The sequence below is a fragment of the Cydia strobilella genome, chromosome 1, assembly GCF_947568885.1.
Source record: "Cydia strobilella chromosome 1, ilCydStro3.1, whole genome shotgun sequence".
NCBI classification, from domain to species: Eukaryota; Metazoa; Arthropoda; class Insecta; order Lepidoptera; family Tortricidae; genus Cydia; species Cydia strobilella.
The window spans coordinates 28,454,819-28,470,569 of NC_086041.1; the positions used below are offsets into that span (position 1 = coordinate 28,454,819).

General features: G+C 37.5%; 1 protein-coding gene across 5 annotated transcripts in view; it reads left to right on the forward strand.

Annotated features, from left to right (window-relative positions):
* Positions 1–15,751, forward strand: part of LOC134743722 (pyrokinin-1 receptor-like) — a 94,661-nt gene that overhangs the window by 25,726 nt on the left and 53,184 nt on the right. For 2 of the 5 annotated variants that reach the window (XM_063677364.1, XM_063677331.1), the window contains exons 2-4: positions 8,499–9,385; positions 12,595–12,815; positions 14,175–14,283. In XM_063677364.1, the coding sequence (XP_063533434.1) occupies positions 8,602–9,385; positions 12,595–12,815; positions 14,175–14,283 (1,114 nt within the window). In that variant the 5' untranslated portion in view covers positions 8,499–8,601. Of the gene's footprint in view, positions 1–8,498; positions 9,386–12,594; positions 12,816–14,160; positions 14,284–15,751 lie in introns of those variants that run through there. The other 3 variants (XM_063677354.1, XR_010128036.1, XM_063677345.1) reach the window with 3 other exon arrangements.

A 15,751-nucleotide genomic window follows, 5' to 3' on the forward strand; every position in this document is an offset into this window, starting at 1 on the left:
CGAATTTAACATTAACGATTTTCAAAATCACGAATTCTGAATTGCCCTTATTCCGAACTGACGTGATTCCTATTTCAAATATCCGAATATATTGTTAAAAGTTCGTTTTCTTGAGGGTAGTCACACTACTATATATAAATTAAAAACTGTAATAAATGTCATATATTAAAGAAAAAGTGACGAAGCCCTCCAGTGGTGAAGGCCGGATTATGCTATTTCGACTCATAATCAAGAGCTCCTTCTATCCTGACAGGGAAAAAAGTGTCCATAGATGTTTAAATTTCATTCTGTTACCTTTTACATAGACTGTATGACGGTAATAGAATGGAAAGAAAAAGCTCGTGATTCTATGTACATAAAAATTCCCAGACAAAAAAAACTGTAGTGTACAACTGTAATATCAACGCATATTTGATGTCGATGTTGCCACTGTGGGACGTAGTCTAAGCAACCTTATTGATAGATGTCGAAAAGTGACAAGTACCACTTTGTAAAAACTACGTTTTACGAAAAAAAAAGAAAGTCCATTGTAAGTGACAAGTTTACCAATAATATTTACTTTTTTTGTACAAATACATCTGAAAAATCGAAAAAAAAAACAAAAAATATATTTTGAATTTCGAATAAAATGGCCCTTTTTCTTGTATATATAGGTATGTTACCGTATAAACCCCTTTATAGTGAAAACGCGTTTTCCCAAGTTAAAACTAGTTTTCCGTAAGGCCCCGGTGACAACTAGTTATAACTGGGATTTTCAGTCGAAACAAGTTTTCGCAAAGTGCCTTGGATAAAATACGTAAAGTTGGTTTTGGCTACAGATGTCCAAGTTGCGGCAAGTTTCAAAAAAGTTGGAAAGTTCTCGGAAATTTCAGGACATTTTCACAGAAAATGAAGGAAACCATCATATTGACAATGAAAAATTTAGATTCCATACAAAAATATGAGGTTTCAAAAAAAATTCATGTGGAAATTTCGCCAAGGCGTCAAGGAAAACTAGTTATAACTAGGGAAAAAGGTTTTATACGGTAGCATATTTATATAAGCATTTTCGCAAAGTGCCTACGCCAATTTTTAGGATTACTTATAAGAGTTAGGAGCATTCAAAAATTTGTATGAAATATGTTTTTCGCTTAAAATTTTTCAAATAATCAAAAAATCTAAAAAAGTTAAACGTAGGGGCATAGCTATGGTTAATGTTCATCAAATAATGTAAAAATATTTTCCGTAATATCAATATCCAGAGAGTCCAGAGACGAAAATGGGGACCACGTTTGTATCGAGAAACGGCCGTCCTCTTGCCTCTTAATTCGAGAGATTTAAGTTTTAATTAGTGTTTCTACCCCTTCTATTTTCCGTAATTTTAAAGACTTACGAACACTAATACCTTCCTACTTAATACAAATCAGTTGGGGGGGATTAGGTATATTAGTGGTCTTGACATTAACGAAGGTTGTAGGTGGCGAATAATAAAAACTAAACAATGAAAGGTGAAAACAACAGGTTAAAAAGATACCAAATTTAAAGTTATTCTCTAACGACAAATATTATATATTTGAGATTAACAAAAAGCCTTTGTATGTATAAGTTTTTTTAAATTAGCCTATACTAGTAAGTGTTTCACTGCTGGGCAAAGGCCTCTCCTCTTTTCGGCCATTTTGGTCCTAATATGCTTCATGTGCATTGTGCATAAGGTAAGGATACTAAGGAGTGAGGACCCTTTAGTAATGTAATGTCACCATTATTCACCATGCTAAGAAGGTTTATTGATCCTGTCCACTTATAATTAAAAAAAAGTACTGCAGTCGACTGCATTGCTGCAAAAAAAATCATTATATTGGACATCGATGATTTTTACATTTCCTGCATCAATGCGAAAGAGAAACATGAGAAAAAAGAAACGTCAGGTTTTATATCTACGTCTTGATTAAGGGCTGTTTTATTTAAAATTGTTTACTATTATCTAGGTACGATATTTTTATTTGGACATTTTTATATTTATATTTAAAATTATGTTTTAGTATTTGCTCAAAACGCAAAAGTTTTTTTAATTTTACAATTTTTATCTTAGAATGGAAATAAGTTTTTGGCAAACAATTCATATTTGGTACGAGCTTTTATCGCCTGACTGCACTTTTCTTTGTACAGGCAACTAGCAGTCATCGAGACAATTCTAACAATCCCAAACACAATTTGGTTGCGTTGTTTTATCACAGACTTCCTATGGGCACCTCCTGTCTCCATCATCAGATCAGCTCGATAGTACCATAATATTGCATTGTCACCCGACTTAGGTGGGTACACTACATAATTTCGAATTTTAGAATGTCGAAATTTATCATTCCGATTTTTAAATGCTCGACCCATCAAAATTCCGACTGTCGTTATGACGAATGATGAAAATCACGAAGATTTATATTTCCGAAAACCCAAAAAGCCGAATTTTGTAAATTCCGAACCACATTATTCCGATTATAACAATTCCGATGGTGACAAACACCGAATTTAACTATTACGATTTTTGAAATCACGAATTCCGAATTGCCATTATTCCGAAATTTTAAATTCCGAACCACATAATTCCGATTATAACGATTCCGACAGTGACAAAGGCCGAATTTCTGATTCTGATACTTGCGGTAACTTCAGCCAGCAGATCCTGAAGCAAGGACTAGGAAGAGGAGACTACAAGGGGGAGGCGATGTTGATACAAAATAGCACTGTAAGCTCGCATGGCTCTGCTGATTCAACCTAAGTGGCAGCGAGTCGGTGGAGTATGTCAGCGTCACCTCACACCGGCTAAGCCTCAAACGTGAAATCAAACAAAGTACGCGCGCAAACCGGCTTATTACGCAACAACCCCTACCACCCCTCCGTAGGCACCCGCAGCCTGCCCGAGACACCGGAGCACCCAGTAGATAGCACTGGAGTGTAGGGTTTGCAGTCAGGATGGTAGGAAAGATGGGAGATTTTTAGCCGACCCGAATACAGGCATCGTAAAGTTAGCATGGGGTAGATAGATACTATACTCCGACAGTGACAAACGCCGAATTTAACATTAACGATTTTCAAAATCACGAATTCTGAATTGCCCTTATTCCGAACTGACGTGATTCCTATTTCAAATATCCGAATATATTGTTAAAAGTTCGTTTTCTTGAGGGTCGCAGTTCTAACCTTACCTAATCCACTTTTCTGGAAACAGTTCGTTTTCTTGGGGGTCGCAGTTCTAACCTAATCTAACCCACTTCTGGCAACAGTTCGGGTTTGCAGGGTCGCAGTTCTGCTTAATTTATTTATGCCGAATTTTTATGCCAAAAATATTTAATGCCGAATTTAACATGATGCGGCACGACAGGCACCCGTAATAATGACTAAAACGTGAGTCTTCATTTGAATATGACGGATTTCATTTTTCCGACCTTACAAAAGACCGAATTATTTTGTTTCCGATCGGACAATGATTTTTCGGAATTTAAGAATTCGGATACAAATATTTTCGGAATATTTGGGGGTTTCCCTACTAATATTACCAAAATAGCTAAAGTGCTGATAGTTTGAAAAGTGTGTTGTATAAAGTTACAAATAAACGATAAATATTCGTGTTTTACGACGAATTTCTTTTCTACACCGAAGACCTCAGCCCTCCTACTTCAAATTACCACGAATAGCGCTCAAAGCGCGCCGAGCGCTAACGCATACCGGGTGTTTCATGTAACAGGAACATTAAATTATACTGGAGGCTATACTCCTTAAACTAACCAACATTTGTTCAACAACTTTTAAAAATAACTTGTGTTTTGATTTTTATTACACTAATTTACAATTTAAAGTTTATTCTAAGACGCAATGTATTGCAAAATTTGTTATGTTTATAGGGTGACAAGCAACGTCAAACACGCAGATGGCAGCGTACATTGAAAATAATATTTAATTAGTATGAAAAAGGCATAATCTAAAAATTTCATAATTTTAAAAAGTTGCTGAACAAATGTTGGTCAGTTTGAGGCGTACAGCCTCCAGTTTAATTTATTGCTCCTGTTACAGGAAACACCGTGTATATACTACATAGTGCTTTGCTCCAACCATACCTACGAGGAATAATCAATAGGAAATATTACACAAAACTCTGCGCAGAGGGCGCCACTACCACAATCTGAGGGTCTATCGCGAAACAAGAAAATCAAAATTTCATTATCTAACATCTCTGTCACTCTTGCATATTTGAGCGATAAAGAGGCAGATAGCGAAATTTCGGATTTGCTTTTCCCGGTAGGTACTCTGTAAACAAACCGCTTTGATGCATCAATGTCATATTTTATTATCTCTGAAAACTTGTCAAAAAACTGTTAAAGGCACAGTATGTATAAGTTACTCTATGGTTTACTAAACGGGAATCTCGAATGGAACGTTAATAGTTATTTGTTATACAAGGGTGCAAAGTTGTATTTTACCCGCGAGTGTGGAATTGAAACACGAGCGAGCGAAAGGATTCTATAATTGAACCACGAGCGAAGCGAGTGGTTCTACAATAGAATCCTAAGCGAAGCGTTTCAACACACGAAAAGTATAGATAGTACATATCGATGCTAGTGCGGAAGTATGTCATTACTTCACGAGTACCGAGATATCTTGTACTATTATTACCTAAGTATCGTTATTTACGATTATTTGTGTATCATATATTTATAAAAACAATATCGAATGTTGCCTTTGAAAACTTAAAACATGCTTGCAGTAAGAAAAAACGCGTATTCTTTGACAGGCGTTCCGATCCATTCAGACAACTTATTAAGAACGGTTTTTCAATATTCGATATTAAAAACACATAATTAGTTTTGTTTTTTTTTAGATAAGGAATCAATTTATTCATCATGAGATGGATTTTATACAACAGCTGAAATAATAGAGAACTCACTGTATTTTTCGTTAGGCAAGTACTCATGCACTTTCATTAAAAGCACTAAATCGTACATCGAATAAAACTTATTAAACATTAGTAAAATAATTTAATATTATTGTGTATTTCAACTATTTCATCTCTAACATCAAATTATATCATTGATTAAAGTTACAATTTCTCTTGGAAAATGACCCGAAAACATTCGCTTAGAAGATTCTCCTTAATTTACGGCGGTAATTTACGATAATTTTAGTAATAAACTAGTTCCTTTTGACAATTTTTTTGAAAATTTCAGTACAGATTGTGATAAAAATCAATTCTGTAAAAAAGTTAAAATAAAATGAAAATTAGACAACATTACCGTTACCGAGTAATTTTTCCGACGACTCTCTTTGTTCTCTTAATTTACGGTAACGGCACATACCTATACGGAACCTTCGGAACGCGAGTCCGATTCGCACTTGGCCGGTTATTTTTTTAATACTGCCGCGTTAAACAAGTACCTACCTATTATTTTAAGCTATTTGTCAAAACGTCGTTAAATTTAATCGGGAATATGTTTTAACAAACTTTTTCAGTATTGTACAGCAAAGATAAGAGATTTAGTTAAGTTAACAATTGATTAATAAATTACTAACGATTTAAAGCACACAATACAAAATAATGTAATGTTGAAAGGTATGTATCTACGAGTAAGTTTATTGATAAGTGGTATAAAGGCACATATTTTCGGAATGACAGAAAGCGACAGACGATTTTTTTCAATAACCAACGCACTAAAAATCATAAAAGTATTTTTAACCACCCTGAGTATAATGTAAGTGTATGCCTATAGATTAGTATAGATACATACTCGTATGTACGCGAAAAGGAAACACTACAGAGAAGTTTAGGAATAGATTAGATTAAACTAACTCGATTTCGTCCTAAAATTAAGATAGGTACCATCCACTAAAAACCACCACCAGGGGTGCGAAACTCCTCGCTTCGGGCAACTCGGCTCCGTTCGGCATGGTTCGGCTCACCATTGCTCCGAGCAATTATTAGGGTTGGCACAACATGACGTCCCTTTGCGTGCACGACCACAGAATGACTTTAATTTTGACAACCCTAAATAGCCGAAAGGGATAGTGGCTAGTGCCATTATATTAGAAAGGGACAGCATGATTCGACCCTGAACCGCTGTCAAACTTCGGATTTGTAGGAAGTTTGGTTCCTTTCTGTACGGTAGTACTACTTATTATTTATTCTGTGCCACCACGAAACTTCTTTTCTTTACCAATAAAGAGATTACCAATTTCATAAAAGACGATGCCATCGTTCCTGACGCTACGTTGCCGTTCGTTGCAAAAAGTCCAAATAATCCGTAGAAGTAGTTAGACCTATAAGGGCCACTTGCACCATTCACTATCCCGGGGTTAACCAGTTAAACACTGGGTTAACGGTTTAACCGCTTAAACCCGGGTTAGTTGGATGGTGGTACAACTGGGCCTAAGTAGAAAAAATCCATAACTGAAAAACAAATGTGCCCCTTTTTTTAACGCCATATTTTTTATAATGTAGATAATGAAGATATCAAAAATACATAAACAACCTGTAAATCTAAAGTCCTCTACAAACGTTTGCGATATATCGGCCCAACAGAGTGAGATGGAGCGATAGTTAAAGTGAGAGTAGATCGCATCCGATATGTTGGAAACGTTGGAGTAAACGTGACCGGCATGACTTGGACTTTTCGTTTCACGCAGTTTTCAACTGATTACAATATTTTTGTTGAAAGTTATAAAACAAAATATTATTATTATTTGCAAATTTTGATGTAGATACTAAAGCACCAAAAGCAAAAAATAGGTACAAGTAAAACCATAGTTACCGGTTGAAAACGTCGTGAAACGAAAACATTCAATTCATGCCATGTTGGGGGGCGTGTCCAACGATAATCGGAAGCAAGTCGGAAGACAAGTTTTATAATCTGTAGAAGGCTTAATAACTAAAGGCAACCGAGGTGTAATGCGACACCATCTAGACTCCGATGAGGAAGGTCGCTGATTAGTAAAATAGTGTTGTATATGTCAGCGGTTGAGGTTGACGGAGTAATGCAGCTTGGATTATTATAGTTAAGCACTTAAAATGCTGCGTAAGTTAATGGCCAACGATATAATAGTCGCTAATATGACCGCCTTAGTCGAAAGACCTTGCTTGTCATTTTCATGCACTGCAATTGCATTGTAGGTATGTTATCAATGTAATAATGCTAATACGAGCTGAAAATATTCATAAAAAACCGGCCGTGATAGTCGGACTCGCGCACGAAGGGTTCCGTACCATTACGCAAAAAACGGCAATAACATCACGTTTGTTATATGGGAGCCCCACTTAAATATTCATTTTATTTTGACTTCAGTATTTGTTGTTATAGCAGCAACAGAAATACATCATCTGTAAAAATTTCAACTGTCCAGCTATCACGGTTCATGAGACACAGCCTGGTGACAGACGAACAGACAGAAGGACGGACAGCGAAGTCTTTTTTATGATATAAGAGACAAACGAGCAGACAGATCACCTGATAGTAAGCGGTTACCGCCGCCCATGGACACTCGCAACACCAGAGGGGGTTGTAGGTGCGTTGCCGGCCTTTAAGATGGGAGAACGCTCTTTTCTTGAAGTATTGAAGGTCGTATCGTAACCCGCGCGAAATCGCCTTTTCATACGAACGTAGTCCTCATTTTCCTCTCTGGATATAAGCATTACTGAAAATATTTTGACACAATTTGTTGTATATCAACCACAGCTATGCCCCTACGATTGACTTTTTTCGAATTATTGATTGCTATAGGAGTTAGGAGCATTATAAAGTCGAACGTAAGGACTTAGCTATGGTTAATAATCATACCTACATCAAATTATGTAAAACTATTTTCCCCAGAGAGGAAAATGAAGACTACGTTTGTATGGAGAAATGGCCGTCCTCTTTCCTCTTTAGCTCATTTCATATTCGAACAAAGTTTCCCCTCATTTTAATTTGCTTAGGGTTGGAATTTTGAAGAAAGATTTATCATTACTTCAATATCTTACCATACGTACACAAAAGATAAAAAAAATATACGGTAAAACATTCAAGAAATGATTAATTATTTAACGTAATATTATATCCCACCAAAAACATTACATGTAAAAAGATGCAAGTCTCGCAACGCAATTATTCTACTACAAAAAAGTTTTGAGATCTAATGTGATACCAAGTCGGTCAGTGCCAGAGGGTGTCAAAACCGTATCAATATTAGATATCTTTAATTTTTAATACATATAATTAATGATTCGCTTGCCTCGCCTGGGAATCGAACCGACTGAAAATTCCAAAAAAATAAATACAGTTAATGTTAATGAAAACATTTTTTTCAAAAAACATTAGGTCTTACACTCGTCTGTCGTACAAAATATCCACAAAATCGAATATTTAGTACTCAAGAAAAACATCTTTGAATGTAGTTTTTTTTTTTTTAATAAAACAATGTTTCCTTTAAGTAAAATGAGCTAGTGCCCATAATTGTTTGCCACCCTGTATAATTAATTAATAACTTATTTGTTCTTACAGGTCCGGAAACGGTTCATGGACGAAGCCAGTGTGTATAGTGAAAGATCGAAAGTGTAAACACCAATTAAAATAACGATGTGAAAATGCCCATATATTAAATAAAATGGGCTCCTTTTTGCGTGTGAATGACACAAACTTTACCAACGAACCTGTGAACCCCGTGTTAATATTCGGGCCACAAAGGGACCCCATGTATATAGTGATACCTATAACAATAATGTACTCTATTATATTTGTGACCGGGCTTTTCGGAAATATTTTCACGTGCTTAGTGATAATCCGGAACAAAAGTATGCACACCGCAACAAACTATTATTTATTTAGTTTAGCAGTATCAGACTTACTTTTGCTCATTAGTGGTATGCCTCAAGAGATGTATTCGATATGGTCGAAATGGCCGTACGTGTTCGGTCCGGCGTTCTGCCTGATCCGGGGGCTGGCGGCAGAGATGTCGACGAACGCGAGCGTGCTGACGATAACCCTGTTCACGATCGAGCGGTACCTGGCCATCTGCCACCCGTTCGTGTCGCACAAGATGTCAAAACTGTCGCGCGCCACGCGGCACGTGGTGGCGCTGTGGGTGGCGGCGCTGACGCTGGCGCTGCCGCAGGCGCTTCAGTTCGGCGTGCGCAGCCACCAGGGCGTCGCCATGTGCCTCCAGACCCGAGTCATCATACAGCACTCTTTCGAGATGTCAACATTCTTCTTCTTCTTTGCCCCCATGGCACTAATAACAGTACTTTATTCTCTAATCGGAATAAGGTTAAGAAGATCCGATTTAAGTAATGACGTCCCGGGGCAAAAGGAATTAAAGCTGAAAATGAGATTTACTCATAAAGTACAGAGGAAGCACAGCCAGTCAACGAAGCGCGTCATAAAAATGCTAGGTGAGGATTTATTTAAAAAATTAATTGATTATAAGTTGGTCAAGCAAATCTTGTCAGTAAATAAGAACAAAGAAAACTATACTCATCATTTTCTTTTGGGTGCTAGTACTAGTGTAAGACAAAGATAGTATGATTCTCTCTGTCTATGTTTGAAATGAGACAATTTTTTGACAAACTATACTTAACAATTTTACTCAGGGCATTAGATAATTATTTTAATTTATAGGTACCTAGCTAGTTAACCAACATGTTTGTACCTAGTTGATTTTCCAGTTATAGGTACTTCTGTGTTTTTCGTTTTATTCATCATCATCATCATCATCATGTCAGCCGATAGACGTCCACTGCTGGACATAGGCCTCACCCAAGGCTCGCCACTCCGACCGATCCTGTGCCGCTCGCAACCACCGAATTCCCGCGACCTTCACCAGGTCGTCGCTCCATCTCGTTGGAGGCCTACCGGCAGTTCGTCTTCCGGTACGCGGACGCCACTCCAGAACCTTCCGGCCCCACCGGCCATCAGTTCTGCGAGCAATGTGCCCCGCCCACTGCCACTTAAGGTTTGCAATTCTGCGAGCTATGTCGGTGACCCTAGTTCTACTGCGGATATCATCATTTCTGACTATCACGCAGAGAAACCCCGAGCATAGCTCTCTCCATTGCCCTTTGAGTGACCTTGAGCCTTCTTATGAGGCCCATCGTTAGCGCCCACGTCTTAGATCCGTATGTCATCACTGTTCGTTTTATTAGTTATTTATTTTGGCATATTTTTTTTTGTTTTCTCAAATTATGTTAGGTAACTATGCACAGTGCACAGACTACTAAATACCTATGTATAAATACTTAATACCAATAGGGTGTAGATACTTCTCTTCTACTTTATGACTTTTTATTTACGATGGAACCCTCCTTCAAATACAATTTCTTTTTTAAATGTTCAGGACGGGTCTTTATTGTTTGACATAATTATTGAAAGTCATAATGTAATGATTGTCATATTATCATTAGTCATAATTTGGTTTTTCTCAGAAACGCGTAACTTTTCAGGATTGCCATAAAACAAACCTAACCTAACCTATCTGTAGGATAACCCGAGGAAAATCCTGAAAAGTGTAACGGTTTCAGAATTATGACTAATGTTAATATGACAATCATTACATTATGACTTTCAATAATTATGTCAAACAAAGGGACCCCGTTCAGGACCGGAGTGATGAATGGCTGTAAATCCAATAATTGTAAATCAGCATACAATTATTAGATATTAGACTTACAATTATTAGTTATTGGAAATTCAATCAGAATATTGAATCAAGTCTGTCAGTTGGTCACAAGGGAAACAACGCGACGGTTATAGTGCGACATAAAATATTATAAATGAAATAAAATAGAACTAAAAAATTGCCGTATTAAATTATTGACGTCAGAAATGTGACAGTTACCACACAGTGCACACACACACACACACACACGCACACACGCACGCACCCACGCACGCGCACACACACACACACATACACACACACACATACACACACACACACACACACACACACACACACACACACACACACACACACACACACACCACACACACACACACACACACACACACACACACAGAGTTGTTACAGTGGCGTACTCAATAATTTTCTACAATTTCTTGTCCGTTTTCATGTTCAAATTTGTTTTCATGTTGCTAGGCAGGTAATAAAAGTGCTTGATAGCGAGGAGGCTAAGCTCCTTTATGGAATATGGATTACGAGTTTAATACTCTATTAGAAATGTACCTATTATCGTATTATTATGGAATCATACTGAATTGTAACTATGTAACTGAGCAGAAATAAAGAACGCCCCTTGTTAACAAGATGTCAATGGTTAATCTGTATGTTTCTAATATAATATTAGCAAATACATATTTATAACCTCGTTAGCTCTCTGTGCAATGAATTGTACTTGTACATATGTACATATTCATAAATTTTATTTTGTACTTTTGTTGAATATTGGAAGGTTTCAAATTCAAAAACGAACAATTTAACGGTACGATAAAAAAATATTGTGTGTTTCGTGGTAAAGACCTATAATAACTCCGTATAAGATCAATAAAGTCTAAGGAAAAAACGTGCCTCGGAAATCAAGAAGATTTGATTATCGCACAGATGGCGCTACCACCAATACCACCTTACCTCACCTTACCTTACCTTTGGCCTATTCTCTTTTAGATGGCGTTGACGGTTTCGTTTGTAATTTAACAATTTTAACACATATCAGTAAAAGAACATGGGTCAAAATTATATAGAAATAATAAATACAAATAAAAAAATCATTGGACCACGGGGACAACGCCGTCCTCGAAACGTCGGAGGTACATTTTAAAACTATTTTACGCGATTAAGTCCCGTGGAGATAAATAATAATATTATATATTTGTTTATAATATTGGTATCAAAGTATTATATTATGTAAAACTAGTTTTTTTTGTAATTACATAGTAGGTACCTGCCTAATTAATATTTTATACAAGTCAATATACAACAAATACTTTTTGATATTAAATAGACCAAAGTATGAAATATGAACTACCTTATCTATTCAATCGTCTCTGGCGTGGTTTTTAGGGTTCCGTACCCAAAGGGTAAAAACGGGACCCTATTACTAAGACTCCGCTGTCCGTCCGTCTGTCTGTCTGTCCGTCTGCCACCAGGCTGTATCTCATGAACCGTGATAGACAGTTGAAATTTTCACAGATCATGTATTTCTGTTGCCGCTATAACAACAAATAAAATAAATATTCAAGTGGGGCTCCCATACAACAGACATAATTCTTTTGTCGTTTTTTGCGTAATGGTACGGAACCCTTTGCACAGGGCGGACACGCTACACATCAAAAATCACTTGCGTTTCTATGTGTGAACGGCACGTCTGTACACGCATCATGCGTCATAGTGTGAGTAAGTTGCTTAAAAATAGTACTGAGCGGCCGGCAAACGGCCGTCAATCTGGTGTCGCGGGGCGAGGTAACTAGAGTCTGGGCGGGGCGGTGCATGGCCGTTCTGTATGATAATACTATTACTTATTCTGTGCCCTTTGTGCGCGAGTCCGACTTGCACTTGGCCGATTTTTTCTTTTGGAAACAATGATATGTCGTCGGCACTAGTACGCTTTTGATATTATACAAGCATAAATGAGTCCTCGTTTCGCAGTGGCCGTGGTAGTGGCATTCTTCATATGCTGGGCGCCGTTCCACGCCCAGAGGCTCGTGGCCATCTACGGCACGGACGAGCACCACCGGCCGCGCTCCAGCCTGCTGCTGCACGCCTACACCATCCTCACCTACATCTCTGGGGTGTTCTACTACTTCTCCACCAGCATCAACCCCATACTTTACCACATCATGTCCAACAAATTTCGGGAAGCTTTCAAGGTTAGTACTCTTAATTTTTTCATCAACACCAATCGAAAAGTAGAAATAACATGATAGCACCAATCGCAAAGGCTGCATTGGCATGCATTATTTTCAGTTTGCTTTTTTCATGCAGCAAATGTTTCTATGAAGTCTCGATTGATGATTTCAAATCTAACTGAAAAATTAATTTGTTTAAAAATGACAGATGCGAACTGAAATACACGTACCTAATCTTATACCTTTAAACGAGCAATTCTTGTATATACCTATATCTGGAAATTTGCTATGTGGGGGTTTTCGAGGGCGAAAGATCGATCTAGCTAGGCTTTTTATGTTTTCCGAGCAAAACTCGGTCTCCCCGATATTTATAATGATTATACGTTTATATTTAAGTTCCATTGGCGTTTTCTATAAACGGTTTTCACTTGATTGGCCCAGTAGGGACATGAAACTTAATTAATATTTGAAAATATTCAAATAAAACACCTAGTGACACACTTTTATACAGGAAACATGGTCCCGAAGATTTCTGCCGGACTTTCTCGCTATTTCCACTTTACATTTTTTTTTATTAAATAAACTCCTCGCAGTGTTTACGTCTCATTTTGTCATTCTCTCAGCTAGACCCACCAATCTGCCGGGGTCATTAAAACTACGAGTATAAGCAACTGGGATAACTCGGGGCACTTATACTAAAGTGACGTAGCAAAATATTTTATCGACTATCGCTTTACCCGAGAAGGGGTTCTAGCTTAGTAGAAATATTTTTGTGGTATTTTAATTCAATTTAAATTTAATTTGTGTGTAAATAATGACATTACGAATATTTTTTTAACTATCGTATTATGTTTATTCCTTTTAAATTTATGCTGACATTGTAACTAATTGCAAGAAATAACAGGCTTTTTTCTATATTATTTTATTTTATTACTATCGTTTTGTGTGGTAAGATGCACGATATCGCTATTGAACAATTGTTATCGAGATGCACGCTGCTGTATAATTGATAGCTTAATTAATAACAACCTTGTCCTGGAATTTCTATCTTCGAATGAAATGTCATTGTAATATACAATAGGTACTAATAGTTCGTTATACAAAACGCAGCTATGTGTTGTATTGGTACTGAAATATTTGGTTTCTCTAAAACAGTGTGTTTAATTAACTGAATGGAATTTGCCAAAATGGCTGTCCCGAAATTAGATATAAAACGCAGATGCCTCTATTTTAATTCAAAACCGAATTGTCATGAATTTAAATTATGTGGGTGCTTTTATATTAAATTACTGTGATAATTTATTGTTATTGAAAATCCACTAATGTAAGAATGTAGTGAGCATGCGTATTGGAATAAATCTCGCAGGTAATTATTTTCAGAACACGCTGGTGCGGTGCTGCCGACCGGGAGCGCGGGCCGTGCAGCGCAGCTCTTACACGACGCTCGCTCTCGGGCGAAACCCCGCCTCCAGCAGCACAGACAACTCAGGTTTGTACCTAGTCTTATTCTGTTAGTTTATTTGGGTACCTACCTATCTCACTGCTACAGTCTATCCCCCTATTCATAAAACTTGACGGGCCTGATTTAGTTAAATAATGTTTTATCCCTTTCTTACAAATACATAAGTCAAAATGACAGATAAAGACCAACGATTCACAGCTAAATCAGGCCAGTAACGCGTTTATGAATAACGCCATATTTCTTTAGATATATATATACATGTTAATTTTTCTTAATATATATTTTTGAGTACTTCAAACATTTATTAGTTAACCAACCCAATACAAAAGTGCCTGGATCATCATCGTTTTGGCTTTAACCTATTTTATTTAATCGTGTAATGTTCTCAATTACCCTCAGATTGCTAAAGAATCCGCCCCGTTTTAAGGGTTCCGTACCTGAAGGGTAAAAACGGGACCCTATTACTAAGACTCCGCTATCCGTCTGTCCGTCTGTGTGTCTGTCAGCAGGCTGTATCAGATGATGTATTTTTGTTGCCGCTATAACAACAAATACTAAAAAGTACGGAACCCTCGGTGCGCGAGTCCGACTCTCACTTGGCCGGTTGTTGTTTAGGTTCTTTAATAGGGCCAAGTATAAAGGGGCCCACTGACTATCAGTCCGCCGGACGATATCGGCCTGTCAGTTAGAACTAAAATTTGACAGTTCCGAACAACTGACAGGCCGAAATCGTCCGGCGGCCTGATAGTCAGTGGACCCCTTAATAATAAGCAAGTAGGTATTACAAAACCAAATTAATAAATATTGATTAATCAAATCATCCCGATTTTTTTCTTTTTTATACTACGTCGGTGGCAAACAAGCATACGGCCCGCCTGATGTTAAGCAGTCTCCGTAGCCTATGTACGCCTGCAACTCCAGAGGAGTTACATGCGCGTTGCCGACCCTAACACTCCTCTCCCTCGTTGAGCTGGATATATTCCTTTTAGAAAAATAGCACTATTAATTATCAGCTTAATTGTAAGTAGTACCAATATAAATTGTTAAGCAAGTAATTTTATTACGAATTATAACTTCTGTAATATTTGTCACATCGAGTTAAATCAATTGACATGAATATGTTTGCCCAATAAAATACCTTATTGTGGTTTGTGTAATAAACAAATAGAGTATAGGTAAAGCCCTTCGCTCTTGTTCTTCAGTCAATACTGTCGGTTGCTATTCCCCACCATTCGCCTTAGAATGTGGCTATTTTTCGGTTTGCCTTTACCCCGGCGGCGGCCATCTGTGGTGTCCCGTGCCTTCTGTGGTGGCCCACTTTTCGTTGTCCATGTGGCAGACAGGCCCAGATCAGTCCCACTTTAACTTAGCGGTATTGAGACCTAAATACGTCTACGTCATCTCCAATTCTGGAGCGCGGTTCCGTGTTTCTGATTCGATCAAGTTCTGCGAACACCTAGTATGAATACTGCGCTTTATCGCTTAATCCACTCGT